Source organism: Cyprinodon tularosa, unplaced genomic scaffold (assembly GCF_016077235.1).
Source record: "Cyprinodon tularosa strain WSP-4 unplaced genomic scaffold, ASM1607723v1 ctg107, whole genome shotgun sequence".
Classification (NCBI taxonomy): domain Eukaryota; kingdom Metazoa; phylum Chordata; class Actinopteri; order Cyprinodontiformes; family Cyprinodontidae; genus Cyprinodon; species Cyprinodon tularosa.
In genome coordinates this window covers 1435256-1450617 of record NW_024037860.1, presented here as the reverse complement: position 1 = coordinate 1450617, position 15362 = coordinate 1435256, and the positions used below count along the sequence as shown (strand labels likewise).

The window sequence follows — 15362 nt, the reverse complement described above, 5'->3', positions numbered from 1 at the left end:
GATCTTAGTGCTGGCTCTGATGGGGTGCTTTTTGGGGGTGCAGTTTTCTGATAAAATGACAGAAAATTAATTTTTGTCCTTCTGCCATGTGGAGAAAAGCTAGCTCCTCAACTAAAAACATTGTTTTCAGTTTGACAGACAAATGAACATGCACCATTAATTGGCCTCAAGTTAAAGGTCTGTGTCTGTTTTGTTAAATAAAAAAAGCAGGCCTAACATAAGAAAGCTGCATCTGACAAAAGGAAATGCAGAAATGTGTTCGGGTGTCAGGTTTCCAAGCTAAACACAGGCCACGCTCAGATGTGATCATGCTGGGAGTAATTAAAATCCTCAGAAGTGAGTGGCATGTTTCGTCAGGGCTTAACCTCCCTTGGCATAGTTAGAATAAACAGCAAAACTTTGTAACACATGGTCAAACACATGCACGAACATTCACTGTGCGCTCATGAGCTAGGCTGGCCAGAAGCAGGGGGTTGCTGGTGTTGCAAGCTGCTTGCAAATACAGCCGAAACAGCTCAGTTTCTTCCAGAGTGGATTGTGCATCCTTTTACAAGAGCAGGGACACTGGCAGATGGTCTGCATGCGGTGAGATCTAGGAGGTAAATTGCACTGTGAGCGCACTGACTAACAAGACCGGTTGTAGTCAAAATACAATCCAATTACCAAATCCTTATCTGGTCCAGCCTGGATTTATTAATGGAGACCTTTTGGCACGAGATCCAAACATAAAATTTATAATACACCAAAAATGTCCAGGTTCTGTGAAACCCTTAGTCATTGAATATAAAAAATGAACCCCCTCAAACTTTAGTTATATTTAATTGAATCTGATTCTCTTAGAAGTGTATATGTGAGCTTGATCTGGGGTCACTTAGCCCTTCGTTCATTAAACTTTATTGGAAAAGACTGTAGGTTTTCCTCCAATAATGCTAAAAAGAGGTTCACCTCTCATTGATGTCAAATGACCTTAAATATATGCCAAGTCCTGCTAATCTTTGATCGCCCCATTAAAGGGTAGTACCTCGGCAGTTCAGTTAATCTAGCTGGGATTTCTGTAATTCTACAGCACTGCTACAGATCACACAGCAGAGCTGTGGAGTTTTCAAATTGATGGTAGTTGGACAGAAACAAGAGGCACTGGTAATTACAGTATAAAAACAAACTGCACACAGAAGTTATGACTTAGAGAATCAGTTCTGACTGAATTCTTACAGTCAGATGACTGATGAGATGAAGGGATTGGCCTCGGCTAAGGCCTACACTAGCAGGAGTATCTCTGGTTACACACACGGGAGATCGATACTTCCACAAAAGGCCCGTTAGCCCTCTCAACTCACAGACCTATACAGAGATCCAATGACCGAGATAATCACTAGATGTTTCTCCCCTCTTATCCTTTGCCTCTTTTCCTCTTTCCTCATTGCCTATTTCTTTCCATGAGGTCAGCACAGTGTTTGTGAGTCTTTGTGGGTTTAGCCCTGCAGTCAATGGCAGATTTTTAAGTATAAATTGCATTGAACTGCACTGCTCTGGAAAGTCAGGTCTTTAGTGTGTTTTGGTTATCAATTCGAAAATTTACAATGCTATAAATATGGTTTCAAACTGCATACTGTAAAAGTTCTGTTTTTGTGTTGGGTAAAAGGGACTTGTGTGAACAGAAATGTCATTTTTATTGTGTTTGATGACAAATATATTATTGTGTGAATTTACAATCAATCCCAGACCACAACTCAAAGTTTATTATGCTTCAGCCTATAAATAAACACCACAATATTCCTGATTAAAGTAATTTATGTCCCTGAAAGAACAACGTACCTTTAGTTTAAAAACTAATCATAAATTAATAAGGTAAGTTCTTTAGGCTTTAACAGCTATGTCCATTTTTAATTCTCTTAAGGTAAGACAGGAAATTGGTCTCATCAGACGGACTCGATGTCAACATTTGACTACATACATCATATTTTTTTAAAATCTTTTGTGTAATGACGACCATCTTACAAGTTTTTTAGGGAAAGCCTTAAAAATAAGCTGCAAAGAAATTCAAACGCAGACAATACAAGAACCCTATGTTACTGTATGAGTTTCAACAGACCTATTGGTAAAAAATTTTATCTGAGGAAACATGGCTGCTTGCATTGGGTCTTATTATTTGATCCTGCAGGATAAGGATGTTGCAATAGACATTTACTTTTACGTCATTGACTTTTACGTCAACCTCCATCAGTACCAGAGTTAGTATGATCAATCTTCTAAGGCCAACTTAGTGTTCAAGAAGAAAGAAACAGACTTAAAGGTATAGTGGAGGATGTTCTTTTTCCAGTGGGATCATCAAAATAAGTGGTCTTCCTAATTGTGAATCCTTCTGGTTATATGTTTTAGTGATATGTTTACGTAAGGCCGTCCTACATGCTCGTCCCCATTTTTACTTACCGGTGGTGAGTCTGACATAGTGGAAAAATTGAAAATCTTCTTTTGGAAAGTAAGCTTGTATGAGTGATGCAAACAGCAACTTTTAAACAGAGTGTACAAGAGGAGAAATGGCATTGTGTATGCTCTCTCAGGCATTTAATAGGCGTTCCCCCTCGGGGACAGGTACAGGGTTGCGCATGTGCATTTTATTTAAATGGAGAGGGCAGGTCTTTTCAAAAAATCGCAAAAATCCTCCACGATACCTTTAAAAAAGGAGCAAGGGTGCACTTGATCCGTTAAGTACTCTCTACATCCGAGAAGGTAATGGTAAACCGCCTAGGAAAGGAGGTGAGATCTGAGACAGTCTTCATGTCAATAAAGATGAAAGAGAGCATATGTATGTGTGTATGTGGTTCTTGCTGCAAAAGCAAGGCTCTAAAACAAATCCAATTTTTACCTACAAACTTCGCAGGCAGGACTAGAAGCTGACAGAAATCAGATCAACTTTTATAGCTGAAATCTGAAATCAGAGATTTTAATTGTTTAATTAAAGATTACATTGATTCTAAAACGTGGCAGAAATTGTCAGTCGGCAAGATGAAAAGTATATATAAATATATATATATATATATATATATATATATATATATATATATATATATATATATATATATATATATATATATATATATATATATATATATATATATATATATATAGATGAGTTGAGTTGCTTGGAAATGTCTGTGGGGATTTCTGTGAAGCCGTCCATACGAGGAGCTAAGAGAGTGGCAGTGTTATTGGCCTCTTTCCTTCAGCTCATGAGAGAGAGAGTGAAGCACCCAATCTATCAATGCTGATAGGACGAGAGCAGCTATTAATAAAGTCTCTCTATTGTTTTCAACTTGTTTAGCAGTGATCCAGAGTAAAGATGAGCTTTTTAATCTGTATCCCAAGGGTACAGTGCTAAACAGACAGGCAGGCTGTGTGGCCAAAAGACCAGACTCATTTGGCTTCAGCGCGGGTAAAAAAAGCACTAAATATCTGAAGTGTCAAACATAAAGGTCAGTTGTACGACTATAAAACCCGTTTAGAAATACTGAGCAACCCAAAGGTATGGGTTTATTCAAGCTGAACGTGACAAGTTTGGTTAAAGTATTTCTGTTGTTCAGCCAAACACAGACAGAAAGCATTAAATAAATCCCTGCAGCATGAGTGATATGCGAGGGTACGCCGAGCTGCAGAACGCACGGATCACATCAGACACGGTTTACATGATACTAACTGTGAAAAGGCTTCTCGTCCTGATATCATCTAGGCTTCAGTTACACCTCTCGAGTTTCCTCTTATTATAAGGTCTATATAAAGCGAACTTGATCAGAAAGTCAATAATCAAAAGTCCTTCTGATCATTTTGGGAGATCCAAAAATGATAACACATTTCATTTAGCTCTGACAGTTTATGTTAAAGGAATAGTACACCCAAAACATGATTAGCCTTCATTTTCTACTCACCTCCATGCTGAACAACACTCTGGAGTACTTTTTTGATATCTCAAATGCATCTGGAGATCTGGGAGGCTTCTTGCTGTCTGCTGACATTCAAATAATGGAGGTCTATGGCGCCCGAGACAGAAAGGTCCACAAAAGTCCACAAAAACTTGTCAATATTCCTCCATACTGCTCGTCCAATGTAATCCAAGTGTCCTGAGTGGGTAGCATCCAGAATTTACTCGAAACGAAGTCATTTAGAACGTTTTAGAGCCTAAACAGTAGTGTATAGGATTTCCTAATAGCGCCCCCATGCGCGCTCACGATTCTACGGAAGCCGGCAGACCAAACCAGCGCATTCAGCTCGGCAAAGAACTCATGCTCTTCCTCAACACTGAAGTCCTCAGACATTTTTCTTTCGTTGTTTCTTTCTTTGCACAGGTAAACAGCACATTTCTTCTTCTACGCTTGCATTATCGGCAGACCAGACGCTGAATGCGCACTTCCTTCCGGTTTGGTCTGCCGGCTTCCGTAGAATCGTGAGCGCGCATGGGGGCGCTATTAGGAAATCCTATACACTACTGTTTATGCTCTAAAAACATTCTAAATGACTTCGTTTCGAGTAAATTCTGGATGCTACCCACTCAGGACACTTGGATTACATTGGACGAGCAGTATGGAGGAATATTGACACGTTTTTGTGGACTTTTATGGACCTTTCTGTCTCGGGCGCCATGGACCTCCATTATTTGAATGTCAGCAGACAGCAAGAAGCCTCCCAGATCTCCAGATGCATTTGAGATATCAAAAAAGTACTCCAGAGTGTTGTTCAGCATGGAGGTGAGTAGAAAATGAAGGCTAATCATGTTTTGGGTGTACTATTCCTTTAAGGTTTGAATCTGTTTTATTCCAAATAAATGGCTTCTCCTAATTTATCCTATTTTTTCCAACCCAAAGAATCGCTCTGTGTTATGCCTTGTATGGTACGTAGCAAATATGTTTTCAATACGCTGAACTTTCTTACGTTTTGTGATGTCACAACCACACCCCCCACTGTGTTTGAGTGGTAGTGAAAGAAAAGTGATGCATTGTTATTAAATGCTTAAAGATGCAAATCTAAAAAGTTTGGCCTCCATTTGTTTTCAGCCTCAACATCAAAATGGTAATAAAAAACAAAATGTGCTGCAGTTACAGCTTTAAGACTTTAGATGCTAGAGTAGTGGCCTATTCTACTATTCAAAACAGCTTAATTTGACTGAAATGGGGTAGGGAGAGAAGAAGGTTTGGATTTTACCTTGGCAATTCTAACTCCAAACCATGCTTTAATGCATTTCCTTGACTGTACCTTTAAGTTAGTAATACTTTTGTGAATTCATCCTCCACCCCAGCCTCAGGTCTCTTCTTTTTGCTTACATTCAACTCAGCATAATGCTTCCAACTCCGTGTTTTATGATGTTTTACAAAATAAATCCAAGTATTAATTTGAAATGTTTGATTCTAACCTGACAAAATACAAAATTATTCAAAGGGTGTAAGCACCTTTAAGCAAAAACCACGTAATACGTCCCCCTTCTTAGTATCCTCTCTTCATTCAACCTTGAAATAACTACATTATACACAGTGGCCTCCCTTTTACCTAATTATCCTTGATTAGCACCACCTCAAAGTGATCACGTGAAGGTGTACGATCAGATGTCCAATACAACACCATTGGGCCAAAGTGTTCCTCCACCCGTTCAACCTCAAGAACTCAAATTTCTCCTTCTATTTATTTGAAGTGTTGTATTAAACTGACTTTTGCCAAGTTGCGATTTTTCATCAGGAGTGTGGAATTATCAACACATGCCAAAGAATGAACTGCTGCCTTTATTTAACAGGCCACCACAGCACTTCACATACCGGAAAAATCCTCAGATTCATATGTAATGACACTTTTACACACAGCCCATCTCCGAGATGGAATGCAGCCTCTGGATAAAGAACTGCAAGGTGAGGTTTTAAATACAATTAAAATGAATAGGAGCTATGAATTTAAGAATTCTGTTGGTTTCTAGGCAGTTTTTGCAATCAGGAATTACATCAACATGAAACAGTAACTTGCGTTCTGTGCATAACATTGTAAAATGTTAATTTAGGAGGGTCATAAAGTTTCCCCAAAAAGGTCAAGTACTCATGCCAGAATCATAAGGAGGTGCATGGAGCTTGGCAAGAAATTCTCTGACAAACAAGATGGGACATTAAGTACTAAATGTGCCATGGGATCACAGTTTCCAACCCCGTCAGCAGCCCTTGCAGCACTGCAATTTCAGAAACTATCAGGCTTTATTTCAAGTTTATTTACTCTTTCACCACTTCACTAAGTAACCCTCCCATTCGGCACTTCCTTCCAAAAATGGAGAAAATTCCTGAAAGTTAGAATATGTTTTTTTTCTACTTCTTTGACAGACTGGCGGATATCTGCCACCATAATTGCTTCCTTATTTGGTATATTAAATATTTACACTTGGCCCTTCCTAATTCCGATTTTATGAGAGATTGTAAAGTATATTAAGGAAAAAGACATTTATTTTAAAAGCACCGCTAACTCGGACCATCATCCCCAAATGGTTTATCTGGAGCATCTAAGAGAAATGGTTTATGCTTTGAAGAAAAAAAAAATCCCTTTAGCTGTATGTGCATGGCGAAATTCCATCAACTTCTCATATAATGGTCTGACATACATGCTCTGCACACCACAGAAATCTCTCAAGCTGACAGGAGGAAACAGACACGACCATTGAGAAAACCTGCAGCTTGTACTTTCAAGGATTCCACAAAGGAGATGAGGGGAGATGGAAGAGCGTGGTGGGAAATATGCCCCGGGCAAAAGAGCTGCCTAGAACAAGGAGTGCTTTGGAAAAATGCTGATATTTCATGCAGGGTAGGACCACTGTGAGACTAAATCAGTCACACAAAGAAAACATAGCATGAGTGTGAGGGTTACATGACACAGTTGATAGTCGAATGGGGATGCTTTGCTAGAATAAGTGTTCTCATCGACAGATGTCCCTATACCATCCTTACCTCTCCTGCAGTGTCTCATGGCCATTTTGCACATCCTGGACTCAGCAATGGTGGGACACGGTATTGTGTCCTTGGGAGGTTTCTTGACGATGTACCTCGTTCGGGTCTCCAGACCCCACTTATAGCCACAGGTTTTGTTTCTCCTGGTGCAGGCTCCCCACTCACTCCACTGCCCCACCTCGCAGCCCTCTGCACGGGTTAAACAGAAACATCGACGTGCAATGAAATCAGAGAATTGTTCTACAGAGGCAGCTCATAGATCAAGCTTTCTCACTGGTTAGGGCAGCTTTACTGGGATGCTATGACAAATTTATATATAGAGAATTTATTTTTTAGAGATAGAATGTTAGCTGTAGAGCAGTTAGTAGATGCTCATTTTTGCGATTATAATCTACAGGTAATGGAAACTCCAGATTATGTTCCTCTACAGTTAGAATCGTACACAAGAACAAAAAGCTGAGTACTTTTTATGTGAAAATGTCAGTCAACTAAAATACATATCCATGTATTAGCACTTAGTACTAGTACTTCCTTTTTGCTTAAATATTGAATCAATATGGCAGGAAGCCCAGGTTGCTATAATTGCAGCCTCAGGCTCCTCTGCATCGTTTATCTGATGTCTCTTATCTTCCATTTTGACAATGTGTAAAAATTTTTATGTGGGGTTCAGGCCAGGTGTTACTTTCTGCTGCAAGATAAAATCAGCATAAACAGGTTCTATGGTTTTAAAAATGGCATGGTTTCTAAAATCATCCATGGGAAAATTTTAGACTGGACCTGACAATACTTGAGTCCTCTGCTCATCCTCCGTTTCATTTTAGACAAGGTAAGTAAGTCTGGACATTTTCACCAAATATAAGCAGGAAAGTGAGTCCTCTATCTCAGATCCTGGATAAGTTTCTTCATATTGGCTCTAAAGTTGCTGTTCATGCTTTCTAAAATTAGCTTTTCTCTCCAAGCAGGGCTGTGGTTATCAATTCTGCCTGAAGATCTTTTCCCACCATGCTTTTTTGTTTTCATTCAATTTTCCATTAACAAGTTTTAAAACAGACTTCTTTCCCAATGACTGGACAAGTCTTTAGTCGGCCATTTTTCTATTGCTGTGTTTGCTCATGTAAAAGACATTATTTTGATATAAATCTATTCTGTTTTTCTGTGAAGGATTTCTTATCTGTAAGCCTAATTCACAAGAAATGGCAGCTATGCGTAATATGAATAGTTATTCTATATGATGTTTATGAATGTAAATATCAATTTAAAACATTTTTTGTTTTGTTTTGTTTTATTTTACGTACCTCCACACTCCATTGTGTCTTCCAGTGGGGCAAAACCCTCGGGGCACTTATCAAAACAGCGCCCTTTGTGTAGGTAAAAACCAGATTTGCACTTGGTACAGAAGTCTTTGCTGAAGCAGGACTCGCAGTTGTCTATCCTGCACCCTGGAGGAAGAAAGAGAAAAAATAGGAAAAGTAATTTGGGTCTTAGCAATCCGCTCATGTGGAGTTGATTCAGAGCTATATCTTCGGGGAAAAAACTATTGTAGAAGGAATTGTAGCCTCGCTAATTCAAAAATAAAACAGTCAATGATTTTTGATTAATTTTACTTGGGAGAATCACCGTAGTGTTTTTGACATCAGCTCCTTTGTTCCATACATTCCTGTTTTTGCTCAAATATAGTAAATCAAAAGTGTAAAACCAAAAAAAGAGCAGAACAGCAGAAAGGGTGCGAAACGGAGAGAAGCTAAACTCTACCTACAGGTTCATCCAAAACTACATTGGCAAACGCACCAGCTCACATGTTTTAACTACTGGGTGCTGCAAAAGGAATGACTGTGTCTGTAATGTTATCTTATGTCTCCCAACTGTTCATATCTGTATCTTTTTCCATAACCAAAAGATTATTGGAGAGTCAGCTTTTCATTAAACTCTGAATGATGGGTTGAGATCACAGGGGTGGTTTGGGGTCCCTCAGGTTTTGGCTTAAGCTTTGAAGAAGAAGAAGAATGTGGGTTCGTGACTGAAGAGCAGCAAAGACAGAAGACAACATCTTGCTAAGTAAATACAGAAGGGTTTCAAGGCAAACACAACTGCAAACTCTGTGTCTCACGCCACGCCCTGTCGACTTGCATGTCGCACAGAGCAATTCTTGCGAAGAAAGGCACGGTAATGTGTCATCAAGGTCCCTGCAAATGACACGTCAAGCGGAGCCAAATTACAACAACCAAACCAACAGGGCGACGCACAGCCCCACATGATTAGAAGGAGCCTCCCAGAGCTGTCTAATTTATGTTTCTTCTCAGAAACTCTGTGTAGCCCTGTGGACCAATACTCACAATCTCAAACCTAAAAAAACCAGCTTCCACTTGTTGCACAGGGGCTTCCAGGTAGATTGGCATAATTTGTTCTGATTGTTCACAACGCATAGACCTGTGCACTCCTTAAAATACAATCTTCAAACTGTGTGATTTTTTTTTTCAGATATGAGACAGACAGAGAATAACGGCTGCTCTTTTATCTGTGACCCTTGGGGAAGGGAAGGTTCTCACAATCACACCCCTTAATTACACCATCTCTAGCTAACCATCAGGCCTCCTCCACGACATTCCTGCAAAACGAGGGGGTCCCTCCCCGCTTCACTTTGAACCCTAAAGTATGGCCTCTGCCCACTCACTCTGGTCTCACGCTTTCCCGACCAGTCTAAACAAACTATGAACACGCACGTTTCACAATCACACACATACCAATAAGGTATGATTAGAGATAGGCCCACGCTACAGCAAAGCTTTGCTCTGGAAAACATGGCTGCCCTGACCATAAATCATCCTTCTGTAGTTTTCATCCTACCTTACATTCTACACTACCAATTTAAACACCTAATACAATTCTTAGGTGTTTTTTTCTTCTCTCTTGTTCTGTAATCTTAATTCAGAACCCTACGAGCCTTAATGATTGATCATAACATGTTCAGCTTTTTTTACCTTGTAAAAATTGTCAAGCATTTCTGTTTTGAAACCCCTCTGCTCTAAAACCTCTAAATAAAATCCAGTGTTATGAGCTCCATTAGGAAATATTATTGGGAAAGCGAAAGGAAGGAACATTCAATATCACTTGATCTATGTTATCCTTACTCTGAAACACGGCAGGGACAGCATCATGCTGTGTATACTTTTACTCAGGAGTTACCTGGAAGCTGATTTAAGTTGATAAGAAATTGAAAAGGGCCAAAATTCAAGGCAGTTATTGGAACAAACAGTGGAGGCACAATAACTAACCATTTAGCCAAGTTTTTAGATAAAATCATGGTCTTCAGACCTAAATCCATTGGAAAATCTGTGACAAGATTTACTAAATAGATTTCGTAAGATTTTCTCAACTGAATAAGACTTAATTTGAGCTGAATGAGACAGATTTTAGAAGTGGTTTAGAAAGAAATGCAGCTGAATTTTTTTCAATTGTGTGAGGAACAAAGTGCACCTTTATCCCGATTACACAAGTGTGCCAAACTGGTAGTCGGTACAGCCTAACTGCAACACAGTGATTGAGTTAATGCATTGCAAACTGAAAAGCTCAACGTGTTCTTTTCTATTTACAACATATCATAGACTTCACAGGCTTGTCATCACCTGAGAGAGTAGCTCTAATGCAAATTCTAAAAAAAAAATGCAGGATACAAAGAACATCTGGCAGAGCTCTTATGCTTTGAGCTTGTTGTGCAGATCTTGGTTATTGTAGGCAAACGTCACTAACAGAGCTGTGTAAAACGTTTAATCCTTCCTACAATTATAGCATTTATCAGAGTTTTGATTGAAGGGTGACTTTTGCCTTTATATCTCCAATGTAAACGGAGAGCATTGTAAATGCTTGTAAGATTGATGAAAGTACATGCAAAGGCAACCTGATACAGCAAAGATAGAGGAACATTGGATGAACAGAGATTATGGGAATGGTTTGGTAGATAGCTGAGTCCACCTATTAGCTAAAGAACTATTTTGATTACAGAGCGAAGATCCTGCACAAATCACTTGAAGCTCCATGTAAAGTAGTGCTAGAAACAGATATAGGAAAGCAGGTTAATTACCCTGATGGGATTAAGCTCAGGCCTTAACTATAAAATCTTCCTTTAGGTAATATAGGATGACTAATGAGAAATAATGAGGTGACTACACCCGGTGAAGGGCTCCTGTTCCTGAGACTTAAATCTATTATCTTAATTATCTCTCAGCCCGGTTCTTACTATGAGTTATTATATTATGGGCGCAAGTGGAAAAGCCTTATGACCAGTTAGAAGAACTGCAAAAGATGTCAATGAAGCTGTTGACAGTGACGCTTTCACCCGTTGCAATGCAAGTCCAGAGTGTCAGGTTTTACTTTTTCTTTTTGTGTCTTTCTTGAGCTTGCAAGTGAATCTAAAGCTAATAAAAAGACTCACTGGGTGGTCTGTACCAAGAACCCATTAGTTCTATCAAGGACACTTAAAGACATTTCTCAGCTTTGGCCAATTCATGTTATTTAGCAGACTCAGATCTCCATAAGCAATAAGTTAATCATTTAACATAAATATTCACTGTGTTTAGACAGATATTGAATTGGTACAACGCATTAACCTTGTTCCAGGTTAACTGTGCTGTAATATATTTAAGGCTTCACATGTAAAGACTTAAATGGCCAAATAGCTCACAGTTAGAGGGGCTCAGTCTATCTATCTATCTATCTATCTATCTATCTATCTATCTATCTATCTATCTATCTATCTATCTATCTATCTATCTATCTATCTATCTATCTATCTATCTATCTATCTATCTATCTATCTATCTATCTATCTATCTATCTATCTATCTATCTATCTATCTATCTATCTATCTATCTATCTATCCGTCCTTCAATCATCTATCTATCTATCTATCTATCTATCTATCTATCTATCTATCTATCTATCTATCTATCTATCTATCTATCTATCTATCTATCTATAGTTATGCTGCTATAGGCTTAGACTTCTGGATGACATAGGGACCCCTATTTCATCATTCTGCTTCATTCTATCTCTATTCTCCCAATCTGCAGAATCTGTTAGTTAAATCTCTAACGTTCTGCTCTCTCTGCTTTTTCTCATACTAGCTTTGCCTCGTCTGTTCCTGTTTGGCTGTGACACCATCCTGGAGAGAAATATCAGCTGTGCTGCTGCCATCAACACCTTTGTTTATAGATGTTCAAGATCAGCCTGTTTTCCACTGTAGTCCTGTTTCTTTAAATGTGACTGCCTGGATCTGACATGAGCTGGCTCGGAGCTTGTCTGCCTGGCTGTGTCTCCTGTATGGGGCTGCCTTTTTGTATCTCTGCTTCTTTCTCCTTGAACCCCAGTCGCCCTCAGCAGATGGCCGCTTACACCTCCAGAAAGAAACCTTCAGCCTTGTTGGAGTAACTTGGCGACTCAACTTTACCTTATTCCCAAGCTCTAAGTAATGGCCAGCCTTATAGTAACCTCATAGCATAAGCCAATCAAGGCAGAGAGAAGACCCACTCCATATCAGTATGATAAATGAATCACGCATGTACAAAGTCGCTATTCTTTCCTGCTAATACAAAGCAGGATGTAAATATGATGGAAATAAATCTTTGCATTTTATCATTTCATCATCATAATATCATTTAAACACTTTAAGAGTAAATTATGGAACTTTTAGAGTTTAATCTTTACCCCTTTACACTTACAAATTGGTTTCTGTATTTTTATTTTTTTTCCTTTTTCTGAGGTGTAGTTGACTTGATTAATTATTGCCTTTTTCTGAGTTTTTTAGCTAATTTTAATAGCTTAGCTAAACAGATTTGTTGGAAAAAGTTAAATGAAAGTTGAATATTTTTGTCAATAAATTATTTAGTCTTGCAAAAAAGTTGTATTTATCATTTATATTCATTGCTTGCTCTGTAAGAGAGAGCGCTCACATAACTTGTCCACTTATTTTTCTCCTATACCACTGCATTAGGTTGGGTATTCATTGGAACATATCTGTAAACTCTGTAAATAAAGAATGATTTTTTTTATTTTGATTTTAAAAGTTCTTTAAATTCAGCTATTTTGCTATTGAACAGTTTTCGACTCAAACTGTTTTGCCCAATAAAGACTTTACCAGTCTTAGACCATTACAGCAAGATGGCTTACATTGCAAATAAGCCTATTATTCCAACTGTGACCTCTAACCTAAGTTGAACAGCCCTGACCTAATCTAAGGGCTATAGGTCTGGCAAGACATGGAAGCTGTCTGGCTTTCCGTCTTCCAACTAGCCATGTCATGTAAGATTGGAGTTGGGAGAGGTTCACAGCAAAGGTTAAAGCTGCCATTTTCTTCCCGACTCTTTTTTATTTCCACTTGGTTGCTTCACCTCTTCCTAAAACAGCAATAGGTGAGGCAAAGTGGTGTTCCTGCCAATCAAGACCTTCCAGAGGGAGATTACGGATGACAGATGTGTCGGCAGTCCTTCTAGCCTCCCCCTACAGTCTGTGTTATACCCACCTCCACTTATTTATGCTCAGCCAGCTCTAGCACCCATGCATACTTACACAGTTTAAAGCTCACATAGACATTCAGGCACACAGGCTCCAGTTTAAACATTTCATTTTTTTAAGTGAGATAAAAGTAACAGTTAGTCTCTTTCTGGCTACTGTTAGCATGCATGCGGTAGTGTGTATGCTACCGTCTGTATGGCTTGGCTTTACAAAGCCATTCTACTGACTGGCAAAGGAAAGAGCGGTTAGAAAAGCTGTGATGATTAGATGTCCCTTGACAAAGCTCAATTGCTAAAAGCAACTGTGCTTTCCCTTTGCCAGACTGTGGTGGAAATACACTCTAGTTTGGATTAAGAACAAGAAACAAGAAGCTTTAAAGTGAAGGAGTTGATGAGAAGAGAGCTGTCAGTGTATACAGCCAATTGAGTCTTCTTCAAGTCACTTCTTTTATCCCTGCTGTCCTTGCAACCAGCTTAGTGTGAGGCTATGGCCTTTGATCAAAATATACCCTGACACTCACCTGTGGTGCACTCACCTTAATACACTTCATTGGCATATTGGCAATCGATATCAGAGAAGTATGTACTTGGAGCAGCTAAGCTTTGAAATCTGCCATAGTGTGGCGAGGCAGATTATTCAGTTTCTCACACTGGAGAAACATTTGCGTTTAAACAGCTGTTATGGGTCCTTAATACAGTCTGAAAAAGAAAATTTTAAAACTAGTCTTACTCTCAACCCTCTACACGATAATTCATGTGGAGAAGACAGTTCTCATAGCCATCTGTTGGCTCAAAACTCTTCCCCCCTAAGGTTTTGCTTTTAATACGCCATAATGGAAAATGCTGAGGCTTGGTGATTTGCAGGGACGTGGCTAGACCTATTTTAGGGTGGCTGAAGTCATCCCTTCGTTGGTATTAGCCACCCCATAATTATTTTGCGATTTTTATTGTTATTTTTTTATTTATTGATTTTTTTTCCATATAACCCCAAACAATTGCAGTAAAGCACTGAAAACGAGCCACCAAGAAGGCAAGTTAATCTGAAGATAAGTTCCTGTTAGTTTATTTACAAACACAATTATTTATACAATTATTAATATCGTTAGGATATTCATTTCCTTCATTGGCTCCGCGTCCAGCGTCACGTCACGTGGTACACGGCCATCAACTGGACCATAGCAGCTGTGCAGTGCAGCAACAGCGCGCCCTTTGAATCTCCACACAGTCATCGAGCTTGATTAGGAAAGTTATGGTTGCGTGCAGATACATACGGTGAGTTTGCCATTTGATGTCAGCGGTTTACATTTTCTTCACTTTACCTGGAGTGAGGAAAGAGACAATATAGGCCTAATAGCTTGTCTGATTCAGTAGGAATTACGTTACCATGGTGAACAAAGTCAGTGGTGTGGGAAAACACGATGTTGTTGTAGCCTACTAGCATCATTATAATAGTTTTGTCACAGGAGCAGTGATGGGCAGTAGCGCCGCTACATGTAGCGAAGCTATTAGTTTAACTACATTTTCAAGTAGCTTGACCGTAGCGTCGCTGCTTTATTTATCAAGTAACTTTCCTGTAGCGACGTTATTGTTTTGATCAAGTAGCGACGTAGCGTCCACAAACGCTACAAAATCCAGGGCAAAACTAAGAAATGAAACCAGGTTTTCTATTTCTAAACAACAATCAGCCACAAAACTACTGTAAATAGCAGTTTCAGCTGACGCTTTATAAGTGGCGTAGTAGCACAGGCACACTCCGTAGGGTTAAACAAGCGCACCTTTTCCGAGGCTGTCGTTCTATTGGCTGGAAAGGTTGCTAGGCAACGATCCAACTGCAGTCTGAGAGAGCAAAACAAATCCGCAAGCAGAGCGTAACTGAGACCCGTGCAGAGCGGA

The 15362-nt window shown here is 39.3% G+C and overlaps 1 protein-coding gene across 1 annotated transcript in view; it reads right to left on the bottom strand.

The window, feature by feature from the left end:
- The window catches only part of rspo2 (R-spondin 2), a 91304-nt gene that overhangs the window by 29665 nt on the left and 46277 nt on the right, over nucleotides 1–15362 (bottom strand). The window contains exons 3-4 of the mRNA XM_038288825.1: nucleotides 8258–8401; nucleotides 6963–7151 (exon numbers count right to left, since the gene is read on the bottom strand). Of these exons, the coding sequence (XP_038144753.1) occupies nucleotides 6963–7151; nucleotides 8258–8401 (333 nt within the window). The remainder of the gene's footprint in view (nucleotides 1–6962; nucleotides 7152–8257; nucleotides 8402–15362) is intronic.